This window comes from Poromitra crassiceps, assembly GCF_964638095.1.
Source record: "Poromitra crassiceps genome assembly, chromosome: 2".
Taxonomy (NCBI): Eukaryota; Metazoa; Chordata; class Actinopteri; order Beryciformes; family Melamphaidae; genus Poromitra; species Poromitra crassiceps.
This window is the reverse complement of record NC_139624.1, coordinates 29379996-29399995: the sequence shown is the minus strand read 5'-3', so window position 1 is coordinate 29399995 and position 20000 is coordinate 29379996. Positions and strand designations below refer to the sequence as shown.

The 20000-nt window shown below is 45.9% G+C and overlaps 1 protein-coding gene across 1 annotated transcript in view; it reads right to left on the bottom strand.

Annotated features, from left to right (window-relative positions):
• celsr1a (cadherin EGF LAG seven-pass G-type receptor 1a) overlaps nucleotides 1-20000 on the bottom strand; it is a gene marked incomplete at its 5' end in the record, with an annotated part of 247920 nt that overhangs the window by 104985 nt on the left and 122935 nt on the right. Inside the window, 3 exons of the mRNA XM_083655165.1 lie at nucleotides 5354-5576; nucleotides 12157-12445; nucleotides 13119-13474. Of these exons, the coding sequence (XP_083511291.1) occupies nucleotides 5354-5576; nucleotides 12157-12445; nucleotides 13119-13474 (868 nt within the window). The remainder of the gene's footprint in view (nucleotides 1-5353; nucleotides 5577-12156; nucleotides 12446-13118; nucleotides 13475-20000) is intronic.

Genomic DNA, 20000 nt, shown 5'->3' with positions numbered 1-20000 from the left:
GGGTCGCGGACATTGGCCAAAAAAAAAAAAAAAAAAAAAATCATATTTCATTTGAGTTAAATTCAGATTATTGAAACTGGATTAGCCTGACCAGTTTTACTTGTTTAACAAGCTGAAGCATATGCTCTGCCTGTAATTCAAGAGAAGTCTGGCTTTTCATTTCATATTTAATTTTAGTTCAATTCAGATGATTGAAACTGGATTAGCATGGCCCCAAGAGTTATTAAAAGTTATGACCAGTTTAACTAAAAAGCATATAGCCTGCCTGTGATTCAAGAAAAGTCTGCCTTTTTATTTCATATTAGTTAAATTCAGACTATTGAAGCTGGATTAGCATGACCAGGTTAACTTGTTTTATTATTATTATTAACTTGTTTAAAAACATATAGGCATGCAATTCAAGATAAGTCTGCCTTTTATTTCATATTTCATACAGTTCAAATAAGACTTTCTGAGCATGACCAGTTTGACTTGTTTAAATTTAAAAACATATAGGCCTGTAATTCAAGTCTGCCTTATTTCAATTGGTTTTTAGCCCTAGTTGCACTTCTGTTGCACTTTTTTGTTCATTTGAGGTTTATAACAGTGCATGAAGGCATTGTGTATTAAATTAATGCGCTATTCTGTGCAATAAATTTGAGTGGTTTAAAAAAAAATCTGAAATTTGGGTCGCGACTTCATGACAAGGAAAATAGTGGGTCCTGAGGCTACACCAGTTGAGAACCACTGGCCTAAACTATCACTAAATGCTTCACTAAACTTCGAGCAATGCGCCGTCACGGACACAGATGAACAACCGCAGCATCGTGCATGTGAACAGAGTGAGATTGCACTGTGCGTTGTCACCACAGCTGTGTTGATCAAGGAAGAAAAAAGCCATGTGCAATTTAATACGATGCGAGTGTTTTTAAGCATTGGAAACGTCAACACCGCGGCGCAGACTGCCTGCCTGCCTGATACCTGCCGGTCACTGTATCACACACAAACCTGACAGCAACATTACAGAGAGAGGGAGAGAGAGGAGATCAGATGCAGATTCTCTCCAACTAGACACCGGTAAGCCTCAAAACACACCGGCAGCCACGTCAATTCCGCGCAGCACAGCATGCTATCACAATCAATAATAGGCTACGTTACCATTCCCAGAAGTGAAGTCAAATCTACGCACTTTCTGCATAACGGATCGGCAGATTAACGCTAATAAACACTCACCCAACTCAGCAGCGATAAAGTTAGATGTTCTCTCCTCCTGTTAGTCCTTATTATAATTAATCCTAAAAGTCCAAATCTTCCTTGAAAACAGCAAATAAAACTAAATTAGGCCATGTGCCCGTGTTTACAAACACCATGATCCCTGAACTGTGCTCCGCCCCTTGTTTCATGCTACACGCAAGTAGGGGTAACCTCGCGTCACCAGGCTCTCTCTCACGGGACTCGGGGAGACCAGGGACAGTTCTAACAAGGACGTGTGTGTGTGTGTGTGTGTGTGTGTGTGTGTGTGTGTGTGTGTGTGCGTGTGTGTGCGTGCGTGCGTGCGTGCGTGCGTGGGTGTGCGTGCGTGCGTGCGTGCGTGCGTGTGAAGGCTTAAAAAGAAGCAGCAGCATTAGTGCATTACTGAGTCTATGTTCTGGGCTATAGCCTTTCATTTAAGGAATATTGTTCCACAGATTGAACATGCTGTTTAGATGGCTGGGTTGAGCAAAGTGCATTGGTAAATTTATTATTAACAGCTTAGTTGTATAAGCGAGGGAAAAAGATTGGATCGGATTGATATCGGTATCGGCAGACTCTCAAGATTGTGGTATCGGTATCGGATTGGATATGGAAAAAGTGGTATCGTGCCATCCCTAGTTTAGACCCTAGTTTATTTCCTGCCAGCTATTGTATAGAGAGCCAAAGTCCCTCCCCTTCCGGTCGGGGCCTACATGCACCAGCGTCTGACAAAATATGAGTTGTGGTGAGAGACAATCTTTTTTTTAATCCCATTTGAATTGTGCCATGAGGTACATGTCAATTTAAAAGGTAACTTTGCAGGTCAAGAAAGTCGCAGTTTGTTGTAAATCTGTTGCACTATAAGCTATAAATCAGAAAGACTACACACAAAGGAGTCTGTCAGTTGTACAACTCTGCTCAGTTCATAGCTGGCACCAGCTGATCCAATTTAAAGTCGCTCACCGTCTTCACTACTCCAAGCCTACATTACACAAGATCTTCCCTTCTGTCTCCCCACTGTGTGACAGGTGTCGGGTGTCAGAGGACACATTGTCTCATGCCTTTTGGTTCTGCCCTTCACTAACGGGATTCTGGGCCAAAATATTTGACTGGTACTCAAAGGCCTACAAAATAACCCTTCAGCCGGAGGCAGAACTCGCCATCTTCAGCTGCTCAGTCTTCTCTGAACTTCCCTACAGCTGTGCAACAGTCTCTGACACTGGGGACAACTGTTGCCAAAAGGCTCATTCTGAAGGAATTGGAATCAAAGCTGTCCTCTTCCCCTTCTTCCCAGCTGTGACTGATGGACATGATCTCTGTTATACAGATGGAGAGACTCAGGTTCCTGAGAGCCAACTCACTTAAAATGTTCTCAACTGTCTGGGAGTTGTTTTTGCCCTACTTTGACCAGGTTAAGAATGACTAGTGACTGAGGTTAGGGGTAACGGATGGCTTGTCCGACTGTTTTCCCATGGAGCCCTTGCATAGGATCCTATGCACAATATCTCTTACAAGCACATAAGCACCTTATGCGGCTGGTAGCACCACGTTGTTATGCTAAATGTCAGTCATGTATGTTTCTTTCTTTCTTTTACTGTGTCTAAGCCTGTTTGTCTTGTTCGCTTATTGTTCCATAAACATTTCAAATAAAATATAGACGAGAGATGTAGTCCATTGAGCGGTTTCATACAAAACTAAATGTTGCATTTCAGTTTTACGACAAACTGCGGCTTTCTTCACATGCAAAGTTGAGTTTACATGTTGTAAAAATCACATGTGTACTTCATGGCACAATTCAAACAGGATCAAAAAATTATTGTCTCTGATTATCCACTCATTATGTTTTCCAGGCTGGTGCAGCTGAAGCAGGAAGTAGGCGGTGACTTTGCCTCTCTATTGTCAAGTTGATAGGGTCTCTAATCCCCACAGCAACATCCTAGCCTGATTAGTGTCTGTGGTGTTCAACTCGGGAAGTCTTCATCAAGACTGAGGAAAAGCAGATGGACCTTTAGATTGTGTGAAGGCCAACTGTTTTTCTTTGCGCTAGCTTGTGTTTCCTGCCGCCTTCCCCAACACCTATCCAACTCCAACAGCCCATAGCCTCATGATGAAAGGAGGCGAGGAGCTCTTGAGGAAAAGTCACTTGGAAGGGAAAGGCAGGAAGCGAGCGTAAAGCCGGCCGGCCGCGGACAGGAAACTGTTTCCCCTGCCTAAGAAGATGCACGTTTGTGAGTGTGAGTGAGTTTGTGTGTGAGAGAGACACCTGAAAATGAGCTAGAGAGAGAAACCTACAGTGCATTGTTTACACCGTATGTTCTACGAGGGTACAAAGTGTGTGTGTGTGTGTGTGTGTGTGTGTGTGTGTGTGTGTGTGTGTGTGTGTGTGCGTGCGTGCGCGTGCGTGCGCGCACGTGCGTGCGCGTGCGTGCGTGCGTGCACGTGTGTGTGTGTGTGTGTGTGTGTGTGTGTGTGTGCGCGTGTGCGTGTGCGTGCGTGTGCGTACATGCGTGTGCATGCATGCGTGTGTGTGTGTGTGTGTGTGTGTGTGTGTGTGAGAGAGCATTAGGTGAGGGCAGGGGAGTCAGTGGGCAGATGCCAGTGAGGGCAGCGGGGCAGGAAGTCAGGGCGAGTGTAACCAAACACTGATAAGGGCGACTCATCACACGGGCTTTCCTGTTTTCAAGCCTTTCTCACCGCAGTGCTGCTGATGCACCCGCGTCACATCACCTAAAGTCTTCTCATCCATTACTGCTAATGGGACCAATAATAAAAGGCAGAGTTCCTCTTGACATAATATTTACGGTGTGTGTGTGTGTGTGTGTTCTGAGCTTGCCAAACCAGGGTTTATTTTCCTCCAGCGGTTTCAGCATGTTTGACAATGTGAGGACACAAGCGCAGCTCATAATTCAGGTAGTGTGTGTGCTGTGGTGAGCACACTTCGTTCATAGGCGTGTGCTTATGTGGCATGTGTGTGTGTGTGTGTGCACGCTCGTGTCTGTGCGTGTGTGTGCGCGCGCGCGTGTGTGTGTGTGTGTGCGCGCTCGTGTCTGTGCTTGTGTGTGCGCGCACGCGCGTGTGTGTGTGTGTGCACGCTCGTGTCTGTGTGTGCGTGCGCGTGTGTGTGCACGCGTGCATGTGTGTGCACGCTCGTGTCTGTGTGCGCGTGCGCGTGTGTGTGCACGCGTGCATGTGTGTGCACGCTCGTGTCTGTGTGTGTGTGTGCACGCTCGTGTCTGTGTGTGCGCGTGCGTGTGTTTACAGGAGAGGACAATGGAAAAGTGTGCACATGTCTCGGCACGCCTCAGTTGACACACTTAGCTCACTGAACACAACTGTGTTTGTTTGTGCAAGCCCCCACACTCTAAATTACAGTTTAGTGCATACACAGATACAAGTGTCATACCCATGTAGCGCTGTTACTACCTACACTGAAAAGATGTGGGGTGCAGAAACACAGATATACTGTACAAATATACTGTATAACACTATTATGCAGTGCAAGTTTAATAAACCGAGGACAAGACAAAGCCAATCTATTGCAAATACACTTAGAAATCTCAAACCATTGTGAATACATTGTATCACTCTTTAGAAATAAATGTGTTGCATTAGTTTGGTGTAAGACTGCTTATAGCTGCGTGCATGGCATATATTATAAGAGATTTACTGGCTATTCCAAATTTCAGCAATAAAAAAAGACCATGAACGTTCCAACGTAATCAATCACTCAGTTTTGAGATGGGTCTTGCAACTTGGTGTCAGTTAACCACAACTGTATGGACCCCTCGCGTGGGATCCCTTGCACAATATCTCTTATAAGCACATAAGCACTTTAAGCGGCTGGTAGCACCACGTTGTTATATTGAATGTCGATAATGTATCTATGTTCTTTGTTGTTGTTGTTGTTGTTGTTTTTACTGTTACTTTCTTTTCCTGTGGCCAAGCCTGTTCGCGTGTGTTGTTCATGTATGGTTCATGTATTGGAAAAAACACACACAATTGTAACTGCCGTTAAACAATGAAACCCAGAAGTGAATGTAGAAACAAACAACTGACCAAAACAAACAAATTAAGACAACAACAACAACAAACCACATACAGTATGATGGTGCGACGGTGAAATGGGTCCCCCACTACTCACATGAAGGAGACGGTGAAGTGGAACCTCTGGCGCAGGCCTCTGAAGGTGATGAAGGACTGTCCGGGGAAGCTGCGGGTGGTCATCTCACAGTAGGGCACCTCGTACTCTCCTGGAGGACACTCGCACCTGAAGCCGCCCACCAGCCGGTCCACACACTTCCCCCCGTTCTTACACACGCCCGGGACGCAGCGGCCCGACCGCGCGTTCACCTCGCAGTGCTCGCCTGGGACAGGAAGGACAAGAGAGAGTGTTACACCTGATTTATTTTACACCTTTTCTGACTTGTATCATATCATCTGCACCAAATCACTATGCCAAAATAAAAGCTCTCTGCTCTCAGCCCCCCCCCCCCCCCCCCCTCCCCACCACAATAGGCCCTTTTCACAGCAGCCATTTTGAGTGTCAAAGCAGGGTAAACACGGCACTGGAACACCTACATAGAATGGATGGAACCATCATTATGTTATGCAAACACAATGGGCTCATTCCCATTGAATGTGCAGTTTAAACCCAGTGTCCTGACTATGCCACGGTTTCATTCCCTTCAGCACCAGTTCAAGGAAAGCCTATCTCCATCTCAGCATAAGCGACAACGATAAAGCCCTGTTTATAGGGCTTCTTCTGAGAAGCACCACTCTTAAGAGCCACAAGCTAATTTAGCCATATTTGGAGAGAGAGAGAGAGAGAGAGAGGGAGAGGGAGAGGGAGAGGGAGAGGGAGAGGGAGAGGGAGAGGGAGAGGGAAAGGCAGAGGGAGGGAGAGGGGGGGCAAAGACAAAGACAAAACAAAAGAAAGAAAGAAAGAAAGAAAGAAAGAAAGAAAGAAAGAAAGAAAGAAAGAAAGAAAGAAAGAAAGAAAGAAAGAAAGAAAGAAAAAGAAAGAAAGCTGAGCTGGTGGCGTGCGTGTGGGGGGGTGAGAGCTCCAACATTCCTCTCTTAACTCCGAGCCGTGGGCGACCCTGTACTGAACTGATGCCTCTGAGCTACATAAACGTTGTATTCTTTGTATTCTCACACATCAGCAGCTCTGTGTTTGTCTGAGGTCAATTAGGGAGCTAAACCTGATTTCCTAGCATGGGTTCAGGTTGAGGTTTTATGAGGTCAAAGAAAGGAATAATCCACTGTTACACTCTGCTCACGGTTTGTTATAGAGTGTTGGAATTTACTTTTTGGGGAACCCACTTTCCCTCAGTCTGCCTCTCCTACATCTACTTCAGTTTTTGATTTCCTACATTTCCCAGAATGCCTTTTGACAATCCCCAGAGAACGGGCGTTCACTTATTGTGTACAATCAAATGACATCACACCATCTACATTGGGTCTTTTTCTTTACAGGAATAAAAAAAAATACACTAGCAAAGAACAAAATGGGTTCAGAAATGTACGGTAGATCATCAAAATTGAACAGTGTTAAAGTGTATTTGAGGTAGATCCTTCAGTTAACAGATCCATGCACTGACTGACCAGTAGTCTCAATATTTGCTCCACAGTTCCACCACCTTTGAGCTTTCCTCCCTGTTCAGACGAGTTTCCTAGTTGGAGTGGGTTTGGACACAAGCTTCCTCCACTGATAAACCAGGAGGCCCCACATCGCCTCAGCACTTTTCTACCAGCCCAGGGACAGTCTGCAGACATTTGGAGTGGGTGATCAACTGGACTCCATTTTGGCTCCAAACTGATCTAGCATGTTGTTTTGCCTCTCTTTTAGCCATGGCAGATTCCTGCACTGATAAAGCAGGAGACTTTGCATTGGCTTGACAGCTTGACAGCTATCTACTAGGTCAATAGTGCCTACAGCTGTTTCCTGGGTGTAGCCATTAGCCTGACCTCCACTGGTGAAATTGGAGGCTGCACCTTGGCTCCAAAGTTATCTATCATATTGTCTAATCCAGTTTCCTAACAATGGCACATTTGTCCACTAATTGACCATAAAGGTCTTTGCACACACAGTCTGTTTTTTTCCTCCATATGCATTATTTTAATCCATCCTCCACAAATACAGACGGGTCAAACAGCTCGCAAAAGGCTATTGACTGATTGGCTGAAAATCGAACCTGTTCCGAAAACTTTAATGACGGACGAAAGATTCGGAGTCAGTGTGTAAACATGAGTGACACAACATGAGGTCGTATTTATTTTAAAACGTGTGACAATTTCGGATGAAAAAGTAGGGACTTGGTCTTGGTGTGCAAAAGCCTTAAGACTCTACCTTGGCCCAGAGCTTCATCCACACAGACAGTGGGCAAGTTTGGCCCGGTTCCCTGGCTCTGCTCACTTAAACTGCGCTGACGCACAGGCACCAGCAGACTTTGTTTTTTTTGACTCAAATATTATTTGCGATCCCTTGCAGTGTTGTGTGTCAACGTGCCATTCCAGACAAGATCTTGGAGGTACCGATCTCTCCGCCCAGGACAGGACACACACACAGAGGCCCGACACTACCGCCTGGAACCAGGTAATGGCCCTTCTCTCCACGGCGTAATCCTTTTTTCCGAGGGGGAATTAGGAGGATCCGTTTCCCTGTAATGTGGGAAACCCAAGGAGGACGGAGCGGCCTGCCACTGTCATCGGCCCCATAATGGCCCCTGATGGGCCCTGACTATCTGAGGTTGAACTGTGACCTTCAAAGGGGGCGCTCGGAGACGCGGGTAGGGAAGTATGAAGGGGTGAGAGGAGGAGAGGGAGACAGAGAGCGGGAGAGGACGAGGAGAGAGTGCGACAGAGGCAGGTCTAATCAGGTCTTTCCATCAGATAAGGAAGAAAAGAGAGGAAGAGAGAGTATGAGTGGAGGGACGAAGGCTGTCAGAAGCCCTCTAGGAACTATTAGGCAGAGACAGAAAGGCAGGAAGAGAGTGTATGAGTGGAGGGACGAAGGCTGTCAGAAGCCCTCTAGGAACTATTAGGCAGAGACAGAAAGGCGGAGGCAGCCAGGGATCAGATGAACGAGGGGGAAATAGGGGAGGAAGATCGCGGACGTTGGGAAACATTTCGGAAAGTGATTTCAATGGGGACGATGAAAGCTCCCGAGTCTTCTCATAGCTCATCTGCCATCTGTATTGGTGCTGCAGAGGGGTTTCTTTTCTCTAATACTTAAAGGATGGGTTTTCCGTGGGGAATATGAATATATATTAAATCTCACGCCCCTAAGGTTTTCGAATCCGTTGAAATTTTTGAAATTGGATATTCACTGCCAGAGATATCAAGCATCTCTCACATATTTTTTGGGCCAGCCGACGCGTTTCGCGTCATCTGGCCTAAGTCCGCCTTGCGGAAGTCGTGCACCTATGAACTACAACTGTTGTTGGCCATGGTCCCGCCTCTAGAGGTCCTCCACGCCCCTTCAGAGGCCTTGACCAAAACAAAAACGCAGCCATCTTGTCAACCGCCTAGCCTGCTGTAGCTAATATTAGCTTCCCATAGTTCCTTGCAAAGAGACCATTATCTCGGGAACGGAAGCACTAATCGACACGGGACTGGCGGCATTGGAAAGCTCGTCAAATTTTACATCTAGTAGTAGGTGGGTTGAAGTAACGAAATCAACGCTGAGCAATGTACCCGTTTTTACACATTTTTACAGAAAATAGTTACAACATCAGATGCGCGTAACTCCTACGAAAATGCCTTAAAATGCATGAAATTTTTTTTATGAAGACATCTCCCGACATATATACTACCGTTTACATTTGGTGCAATTTGGAGGCAATTGATTTTCGATTTATTTTCGATTTATTTCTTCTTCTCTCCATGTCTTCTCTCCATGTCTTCTTCTTCTTTGAGTTTTATGGCGGTTGGCAAACATATATGTGCATTACCGCCACCTACTGGAGTTTGATATCAGCCAAACGCCTGAGGGGTGGGCATGGAAACGAAGGCCACGCGAGCCCAGTGCATTGTGGGAAATGTAGTATTTCGAGTCCCCGCACCCCCCCCCCCACCACCCCCCCCCCCCCCCACACACAGAGTGGATTTCTGGTGATATCTCAGGCTGTAAACAACCAATTTCAAAAATTTCAACGGATTCTAAAACCTTAGGGGCGTGAGATTTAATATATATTCATATTCCCCACGGAAAACCCGGCCTTTAATGTCAAAGTTCATTTGAGACTATGTTAAAGGCCGGCTTTACCGTGAATATATATGAATATATATTAATTCTTAAAAAATCTTAAATTTCGAATCCGTTGAAATTTTTGAAATTGCTTGTTCACAGCCAGAGAGAAAAAAAATGAAAAAAAAAAAAAAAAAAAAAAAAAAAAAAAATGGGCCAGGTGACGCGTTTCGACGCGAAACGCGTCACCTGGCCCAATTTTTTTTTTTTTTTTTTTTTTTTCATTTTTTTTTTTCTCTGGCTGTGAACAAGCAATTTCAAAAATTTCAACGGATTCGAAATTTAAGATTTTTTAAGAATTAATATATATTCATATATATTCACGGTAAAGCCGGCCTTTAAAGGTTTCTGCTGACGCCAGGTTTTAGGTTCATTTAATGATGCGGTAGGACTGATTCGGTCAAGTTCAGGTCTTAATAATAATGTGGGGCCTAATCACAAATCTGTAGACTCTGGACCATGTGTCTTCATCAGACAACCAGTTTGTTGCCATACATTCTTAAACTGACTCCATAACCCCTTGCCTTCTTAGTTTCAAAGACAACAATCTGGGAACCAATTGGTTAAACTTTTTTTTTTTTCTCTCTCTAACCTCTGGGGGCAGCAGCCCCGTTTCAGGAACTCAAAAGGCTCCGTCGGCAGCGGAAGAAAATCCCTTTCCACTCCCTGCACTCCATTGGCTCCAACCGACCGGCTCTGACCATTTATGGATTTCCTTTCCGTTCCCTGCGTATCTCTCTCAAATTCTTCCGTCGCTATGAAATAACAATAACAACTCTTGCTACACGCTACAACTTGCTACATGCTGAAAATGGTACGTTTTGACTAGTGTCCTCTAGAGAGAGAGTGGCGTCAGCGGAGGACCAAAGTGCGAGACTCATTAGCCAATGAACAGCCAGGAATGGGTCTCGCGCTACTTTTGCATGCTAAAATAAAGCTGATAATGTACAATTTGATTCAAGGGATGAAAAACCCTTTCAAAGTACAACACAAACTGTCTATTTTGCTGCAACTCGACAGTGCTGCTTTTTTTACTCAAGAGTTCCAGGACCTTACTTCCTGGGAAAAAACTGGTCCATTGGAGTGAATGGAGATGTCGGGACTCTTCTATCTACACGGCTCTGGTTTTGACTACACATGGTCACGTCCACTCCATTTTGATCGGGTAAGGCGCAGCATGCGAGCCTGCACCCTGTGAGCCTGCACCCTGTGAGCGATGTTGCACCCCTTTTCACGGAGCTTGCCGGCAGATTTTCGATGCAAGTCGAAAGTCTGTCTCGAGAGATTAGAAAGACAATGATACATCGGCAACATTTTGAAGCAACAGATACAGGCATTATTGCCTTCATCAACATTGACAACTGGTACAAAACCCCATTAAATTGCTCCAAGATGTTTATACATCAAGGTATTAAGATTGTGGTTTTAGCCACTTACAGTAGACTAAAAAGACAATCATTGTGTTCATTGCTAATCTGCTCTTGGTAAATGAGTAACTGATATGTGGATGGATCTGGCTTGACGGGCTAGTCAGCATTCCATAAGCTCCTATACAGCAATAAATCTGTATGTGTATGTGTGCAGATGTGCGGATATATATACTGTATATATATATATATATATATATATATATATATATATATATATATATATATATATATATACTTAAAGTATATATACTTTAAGTGCATTGAGAGTGCTGGCCATTTTTTTCTTTTTAAACAGTTTCCTTAGGTCTTGCACTGAAGCTTTGCTGCAACAAAAAAGTTGAGTTGTGCTGGCATTTAGTACGTTTGGGGTGTGTGCCTACCTATCACACAGTATGCTTCCCCTGTTAGCACTGGGTTCAAAGACAAAACTACCAACAATGGGTGGTGAGAGCGTTTATAACCCGTCTGTGCAGTTTTATATAACTCATCAAAGCAATTCAGAGAAATGTTTAGCAGCCTTTTTATATTTCTAATAGACTTCCATAACATAACTACTCTGGAAAACCTTCCTGTAGTCCTTTAAATATATACACAATATAATATCAGTAATTTCTAGTAAGGGTTAGGGTTAGAGTATAATGCTGTGTTGTATAGAGGAATTATTAAAATCCTGAGCTTGAGTTGCCAATCCAGAAGAAATTGGTATGAAAAGTTATTATCACTGATCGTTTGCCAAAGCTTTGCGAAGCACTACCAAATCAGTTTCAGATTTGGAGTCATATTATTTTCAAAATGTAGTTCTTCTGTGAAAACATTTTGTAATTGAACACTGAATCCTGTCAGTGAGCACAAGCACAATCCATCTTAACATGTCACTTAGTGCAGAGGTTCTCAAATGTTTTTCAGCCAAGGACCCCTTACAAGATAGAAAATATATGACCCCCTCATTCTGATTTGTGATTTTGGGCTAAGCTTAATTGTTTCCATGGTAACGTACTTGACTTTTAAATTGATAGGTTTGTTAGATTAGAATGTAATCCATAAACCATTTTAGATTTAAAGCATAACATATTCTCATTGAACTACTGTACGCGGACCCCCTGGCAAAGTGCCACGGACCCCCATTTGAGAACCACTGACTTAGCGTATTACTGAGAATTAAGCATCCTTTCCTTCATGTAATGGAAAAAAAGACACATGTGTTACTTGTTTCAATTGCATAATACATGCTAAAATGGCCACTTTTTGCAGCATAGCTCAACTCACCGGTGAAGTCCTCCAGGCACTCGCAGGTGTACCCTCCCTCGCGGCTGCGGCACTTGCCGTTGTTCCTGCAGGGTCCTGAGTAGCACAGGTCGATCTCCGTCTCGCAGTAGTCTCCGGTGAAGCCCGCGGGGCAGCGACAGCGCAGCCCGTTGATGGGGTGGATGGGCCGGAACAGGACCGTGTTGGAGGTGATGAAGGGAGGCGAGCTGTCGAACTTCAGCACCGACACACACTTCATGTAGTTCTCACACGGCTCCCGCAGGCAGATGTTGTCGTCAAATGGCAGCACCTGGAGAAGGGCAGAGATTTCGGTCAAATCAAAAGAATCTTTTCCAATATGTTTTCCATGGTGATTGTTTTGTTCCCGTTTTGTCCCGCTATTTTACAAGTGAGGAAAATACAATATTTTTTTTAGAACCAGGCAGTTCTATGCCATTTGTAATGTATTATGTAAATAAAACCAGCTGAAGAAGAGACTGGTGTATTTTAAAAAGCATCCCTCCCCTTTCCTCCCCACTACTTGGCCAATTCCCTCTGCTGCCCCGGTCATTGTTCCACGCCCTCTGCCGGTCTGGGGAGAGTTATAGACTAGCACATGCTTCCTCTGATACATGTGAAGTTGCCAGCCGTTTCTTTTCACCTGACAGCGAGGTGATTCACCAGCAGGACGCAGCGCGTGGGAGGATCGTGCTATTCCCCCCAGTCCCCCCCCCCCCCCCCCCCCCTCCCATGAACAGGCACCTCGGCCGACTAGAAGAGGCACTAGTGCAGCGACCAGGAAACATACCCTTAATCCGGCTTCCCACCCACAGACACAGCCAATTGTGCCTGTATGGACACACGACCAAGCCGGAGGTAACATGGGGTACCTCCGGCTGCACTTGTGTAAAGCGTTTTGTTCAGATGTGTGTGCATGGATGTGTAAATCCGTATGTGTGCTTCCATGTGCCAACATGTGTTACCTGCTGAGAGGAGATGAGCCTGAGCAGAGTCCTGTTCAGGTAGATCTGCTCCTGCAGCTCCTCAGAGGGGAAGTACCTCCCTCTGCCCGGAGCGCCCCCTGGCTGCAGCGCCGAGAAAGTAACGTTGAGGATGGAGCCCCGCACGTCCGTATCGTTCTGGATGTTGAAGACAAACACTGCGTCCCGATTGGTGGAGAGCACAGCGGCCACGCCCTCCAGGAAGAGGTTGAGCAGGGGTGAGAGGAAGCGTTCCTGGGACATGTTCTCCAGGCGCACCGTGATGCTGTTGGTCAGCATGTCATCGGTGATGATGGTGACACGCAGCGTGCAGAGGGCCACCACCCGGTGGAGACCATCTAGAGAGAGAGAGAGAGGGAGAGAGATGTGATAAGAGACGAGATGATTTGACTGTTTTTATATACTTCGCATATGTCCAAATATCACTGAGAAGTAACTGTGTGAGATCATGTCAGTAAACTGCGCACAGCACCTTTACCAAGCGATCTGTGTCTGTGCTCACTTTATACCAAAGGAAACCAAAGAGACGAGACACGAGGGGAAGAAATCTAACGGTGGTGAGTTCAGCTTTCTCAGAATGGAGTGCTGCTGCTCGCTGCTGTCTAGGAACCAGTTTAGAGGTCACTGTTACGTCTGTGCATGGAGAAGTGTCCAAAAACCCGACACCACAGTTTCATTTGGGAAAACAGGGTGAATTTTGCCTAGATGCCTAGTAGTAAATAAATGCGATATGAGTTATCCAGCTATGTAGCTAATACACAAAAATAAAAAGAACTAAAACCAAATAACACAATAGAACGATAACACTGCAACACAAACAATTTGCTGGATACGATCTGGCGCCGGATCTGGTGGATCTCAAACCAGAAGCCTAATTGGGCAGTAACAGATACCAGGCTCTTCTCCTTTGAAAGAGTGCCTGGTAACGTGAGGGTAACAGAGTCTCAATCAGGATGGGACAATCATCATGCCACGATCATGCCAACTGAAGCTTTAAAATCACAATCAAAAGATCACACATAAACTCAATACACAAAATATCCCCAATGTTATAATTATGGGCGATAATAATAACATGACATTATGACATTATGAGAGAGTTAATGGTAATATCCACTATAGGCAATGGTTATGATCAGAGAGACAGTGACTGATCAATGAAAAGAGAGCAGCTGTCAATAGTACAACAATGACATTCAAGTGTCATGTCTGCTGAGGAGTATTTGAAATAATCTGGTTAAGCAGCTACACGACTGCTGCACTCTGGCTTTTGAAGGGAGAAACTGAGCTCAAAGTAAACAGCAGATTATTTTTGAAATGTGTTTATCCATTTTCCACCCAGAGCCTGGCAGTATGAGGCCACAGCCACTTCTTTATATCTTGCCGACAAAGATGAAAGGAGCCTGAGCAGAGCAGGCACTGTGTCCACTCCTTACAGACTTCACACAAGCTTTTAGCCAGGTGAGTGCTTTGTGTGATACAAGTCATATCTCACAGCTTACAATATCTCAAAGCACACCAAGGAGAGGAGGAACACATTAAGGCCACCACAACACATACTTGTCAAACAAAAGTGTTTCCAGTGCTTGAAAGAGGGGACATTGTTTGGAAATGCACCTATTCCTTAAAAAGAAAAAGAAAAGTAAAGGGTTTTGAATGCAGCTGGAAACTTAAAGGGACACTTCACCGAAAAACAATGCCGATTTATTTTGCACATGATCTCACACATACTGTATCTGAAAACTGTAAACAGCTTTGCAGACATTCATTTAGTCTGAGAGTTATTGAGAGTTGACGACGAAACAACGGAACCTGTGGGTCACATGACTTCTTCTTCTTATGGTCTTCTAAGCCCTGAGTGAGGCCATTTAAAATATTCACTATGTAATATACATAGGTACACATTCCATATGTACATATGGAAGCAGGCAATAATGCGGGTACGGTAGAGAGGTGGTGGTCGAGAAATGAGGACCAGATGAAAAATCCCATCCTCATTAGAGATGTTCTTCCACAATGTGGATATTGTGAGAGTGGCACCTCAGAGTAGTGATCTTCTCCTGTCATTTCCTGTAGGTGTGTGCATTTCTCTCCCACCTATTTTACTGAGTAGTATTATGTTTCAGTGAGACAGGCCTATTGTCCTGATTTCCTGCCAGGGCGCTCTCTCTTTCTGTTTCTTTATTTCTCAGAGACCTCTCTCTCTCTCTCTCTCTCTCTCTCTCTCTCTCTCTCAATCTCTCTCTCCCCCTCCCTCTCTGTCTCTCTCCCTCCCTCTAGATCTATTTTTCCTCTAAATCCTCCCCCCACCCTCTCCCATATCTCTCTTCCTTGTACCGGAATTAGAGACGGATACGGCCCTTTTATCAAATACTGGTTGTTTTTGTGGGAACCAAATCTTTAAATCCCAGTAAATAAAATGCCACATAAAACAGTAAGTATGTCAAGCATGTAAATCTTGTATAGGTTTCTAGCTCGCAGGTTGTTGTTTCACGTAGCGACAGACAGCTACTTTGAAAACATGCCGATAGCGGGAGGGGATTCCCCTGCCGCTCCGTCTGAAATGGATGGCACATCGGCACCAATGGCAGAGCCACCCTAACATTATTTAATGTACTTCAAAGCATTGCAATACTTATTTTCAAACGTTTGAACCAATTAGTATCTGGAGCGTTTTGGTGTCCCACTGTCCCATTGTGGTCTGTTTCAGAGACACACTATCAGCCTTAAAACACCCATATGGCTCAAAGCCTAACCCAAACCCCTCCCTACATCCCCCCTGTCTCTCCATACAGCAGCTTAACAGCTTGACTTGTTTGCTGGTCTATGCTTCTGCAGCTAGATTGAATTAGGTAGCTGCCCGGTCGGTTCAGATTCGGCCTGATTCAACTTTCAAGCCCCAGCTGGGAGGAATTGGATCAACCTAAGATTTCGGCCCCCGGGGAGGGTCGGGTCTGATCTCATACCCAGTTCTGGCACAACTGCAGATTCTAGTGCCTATGGGGGGGGCTGCAGAGGGCATTGACTGAGTGCCTATGGGGAGGACCAGGAGGCTATAGGCTGCAGAGGGCATTGACTGAGTGTCCATGGGGAGGACCAGGAGGCTATAGGCTGCAGAGGGCATTGCCTGAGTGCCTATGGGGAGGACCAGGAGGCTATAGGCTGCAGAGGGCATTGCCTGAGTGTCTATGGGGAGGACCAGGAGGCTATAGACTGCAGAGGGCATTGACTGGGTGCCTATGGGAGAGGACCAGGAGGCTATAGGCTGCAGAGGGCATTGACTGGGTGCCTGTGGGAGAGGACCAGGAGGCTATAGACTGCAGAGGGCATTGACTGAGTGTCTATGGGGAGGACCAGGAGGCTATAGACTGCAGAGGGCATTGCCTGAGTGTCTATGGGGAGGACCAGGAGGCTATAGACTGCAGAGGGCATTGACTGGGTGCCTGTGGGAGAGGACCAGGAGGCTATAGGCTGCAGAGGCCATTGACTGGGTGCCTGTGGGAGAGGACCAGGAGGCTATAGGCTGCAGAGGGCATTGACTGGGTGCCTGTGGGAGAGGACCAGGAGGCTATAGGCTGCAGAGGCCATTGACTGGGTGCCTGTGGGAGAGGACCAGGAGGCTATAGGCTGCAGAGGGCATTGACTGGGTGCCTATGGGAGAGGACCAGGAGGCTATAGGCTGCAGAGGGCATTGACTGGGTGCCTATGGGAGAGGACCAGGAGGCTATAGGCTGCAGAGGGCATTGACTGGGTGCCTATGGGAGAGGACCAGGAGGCTATAGGCTGCAGAGGGCATTGACTGGGTGCCTGTGGGAGAGGACCAGGAGGCTATAGACTGCAGAGGGCATTGACTGGGTGCCTATGGGAGAGGACCAGGAGGCTATAGGCTGCAGAGGGCATTGACTGGGTGCCTGTGGGAGAGGACCAGGAGGCTATAGGCTGCAGAGGGCATTGACTGGGTGTCTATGTGGGAGAGGACCAGGAGGCTATAGGCTGCAGAGGGCATTGACTGGGTGTCTATGTGGGAGAGGACCAGGAGGCTATAGGCTGCAGAGGGCATTGACTGGGTGTCTATGTGGGAGAGGACCAGGAGGCTATAGGCTGCAGAGGGCATTGACTGGGTGTCTATGTGGGAGAGGACCAGGAGGCTATAGGCTGCAGAGGGCATTGACTGAGTGTCTATGTGGGAGGACCAGGAGGCTATAGGCTGCAGAGGGCATTGACTGGGTGTCTATGTGGGAGAGGACCAGGAGGCTATAGGCTGCAGAGGGCGTTGACTGGGTGAAATACAGTTACAACAGGTGGTGAGGCCAGATGAAATTCCCAGTGGGGTAATACTGTTGAAGCAGCGCGGGGAGATGGGTCGGGTTGCAGCATCTTGCTGTACAGCACCAAGTACTTGAATGTGAGTGTGTGTGTGTGTGTGTGTGTGTGTGTGTGTGTGTGTGTGTGTGTGTGTGTGTGTGTGTGTGTGACATTCAATGTGAGGTTCGACCACAGGTGCCTTGTCACTCTCACTCACAGATGAGGTCATTTCTCATGACCCTGGTCTCCACACACACACACACACACACACACACACACACACACACACACACACACACACACACACACACACACACACACACGCAGAGTCAATCAGAGCAGGGTGCAGACAGGCCGGCTTGTCAGGATAGCTACAGGCTAATGTCCAGGACTGCTAACCAGGCTGGAGGTCAACTCCCACTCTACTGGACTAACAGCTCACGACAACAACTCTATGGGCGGTAACAGGAGGGTCTGGTAGTAACGCAGCCAAATTACTGCTGTATCATTGCTTTCACTTTCATCAACTGTGGTGGGTAACAATGGAGGTGTATTCTACATGGGAGGTTTTGCTAGTACTTATCAGCAACTGCTATGTTGGCCAGATTCTAAATCTCATTGAGAATAAATAATAAACAGGTCTATTCTTTTTACTGCTTTTACTTTTCACATTGATTTTGTCCCTTCATTCTTTATTCCATTGCCCAATAAAACAGTTTGTCTTACTCATTCCATAGCCTTTCAGACACTATTACACAGCAGAGACAAAACCACTGGCAGGACAAACTCACAAGCTTTGATTTTGTACAGCCAAGCGAAATGCGTCTTCTGATCAACAAACTAAAGAATTGATGTTTTGAGGTAAACTGAGTGACACAGCAAGCAATAGGCTGACTTTATAGCTTGGAAGTGGAAAGCAGATTGCAACCAACAACAGCCATCAAGTCTACCCTTGACCTTATTCCCACGGTGGCCATTTTGAATTGATATCACACAGCAACTGGTGGAAGGCTCTGACACAGCACTGTTGGGAGTTGGACAAACATTTAGCATTTCATGGATTCAACACTGAAATATATAGTCTATTAGAAACAAATTAGTCCCAAGAATCTGGAGGGGTATAAATCCAAATTGTAAGATAATTAGCCTATTTCACATTACACCCAAAGCAGCAATTTTGTGTTTAAAATGCAGGAAGTAACACGATATAAAAATTTGACAGCATGCTGCTGATATAGATTATATATACAGTTTATATCAGTGCATGCCCTTTAACTCATTGAGTGCCAAGGACGGACATGTTCGTCATTTCAATTAGTAACGTAGAGTGCCAAGGACGGACATGTTCGTCAATTGCGTTTTTTGACGGTGGGGCGTCGATCAAAGCCTTCTGCCTCTGATGTACAAATATTATAGCTATTGGATGTGTCTAACCTATTTTACAGAACCCTTAGGTGGCGACAGTGCTCTCCACATAACAGAAAGGCAAGGAAAAAACAAAGAAGAAGTCGTTATGGAAACGGAAATCGCATCGCATCCGTATGCATCGATATGCTGAAGCACGTTACTGCAGCTGTGCCTGCAGCAGCCAATCTGCTCCCACAATTGAGCCGCTCCGTGTCGGTTGCGACAGCAAATCCGCACATCCACACCGTGGAGTTGTTATTATTCCCAACTGGAAGCATCGTTGCCGGTGACAAACACACGCGGAACGCTGTAAAAAAGCAGGATGTCTAGCACCCTTCACTGTGCGCACAGCAAACTCAGCAGAGAGCCACCACAGACAGGAGGAGGAGTGTGCAGTTGAGGCGAGGCGGGGCGGGGCGGGGGGGGGGGGGGGGAGGGGGCACGCAGAGCAGCACACACACAACACCCAGACAGACCCAGGCAGCAGGACAGGATTGACAAACGCAAGCCAGAATATCCGATGCCCACCAGATGACTCAGTGAATGTGCTTGAAATGCTGCATTTCACAAAAGGCGGAATAACTCAGCTTCTAATTTGAAAAGTGTCTTTTTGCTCAAAACAGCCTATCTTCTCCGGCTCATAACTAAAGAACGGAAAATGGGATCAATAAACTTTTTTTTGCAGATGATAGAATAGAGTCTCATCGTTCTTTGTGCGTGTTCAGTGTTTACATAGGAATATCACACAATATTCTGTGGGCCTCGAGAAATCACTGAAAACGCTCTGAAACTCTGGCACTGGGAGCATCCGTTCTCCAAAAGTGGCTGGCACTCAATGAGTTAATTGTTATATCATGTTACTTCCTGCATTTTAGACTCAAAATGGCTGCTTTGGGTGTATTTGGCCACTAGCTAGCTACAGGAATCTATAGCTAGCTAGATAGCTAGCAGCTAACGTTAACTCAAAAAAGCTAACGTCCCTTTTATTTTCTTCTTAGTTCTATTGCATCTCCGTTGTCTGCCACTATTTTTGTGCACAGTGCCAATTCAACACACTACTAACACATAATTGTTCACACACACACACACACACACACACACACACACACACACACACACAGTAACAATTCACTCGGCAAGACCCTCACATTA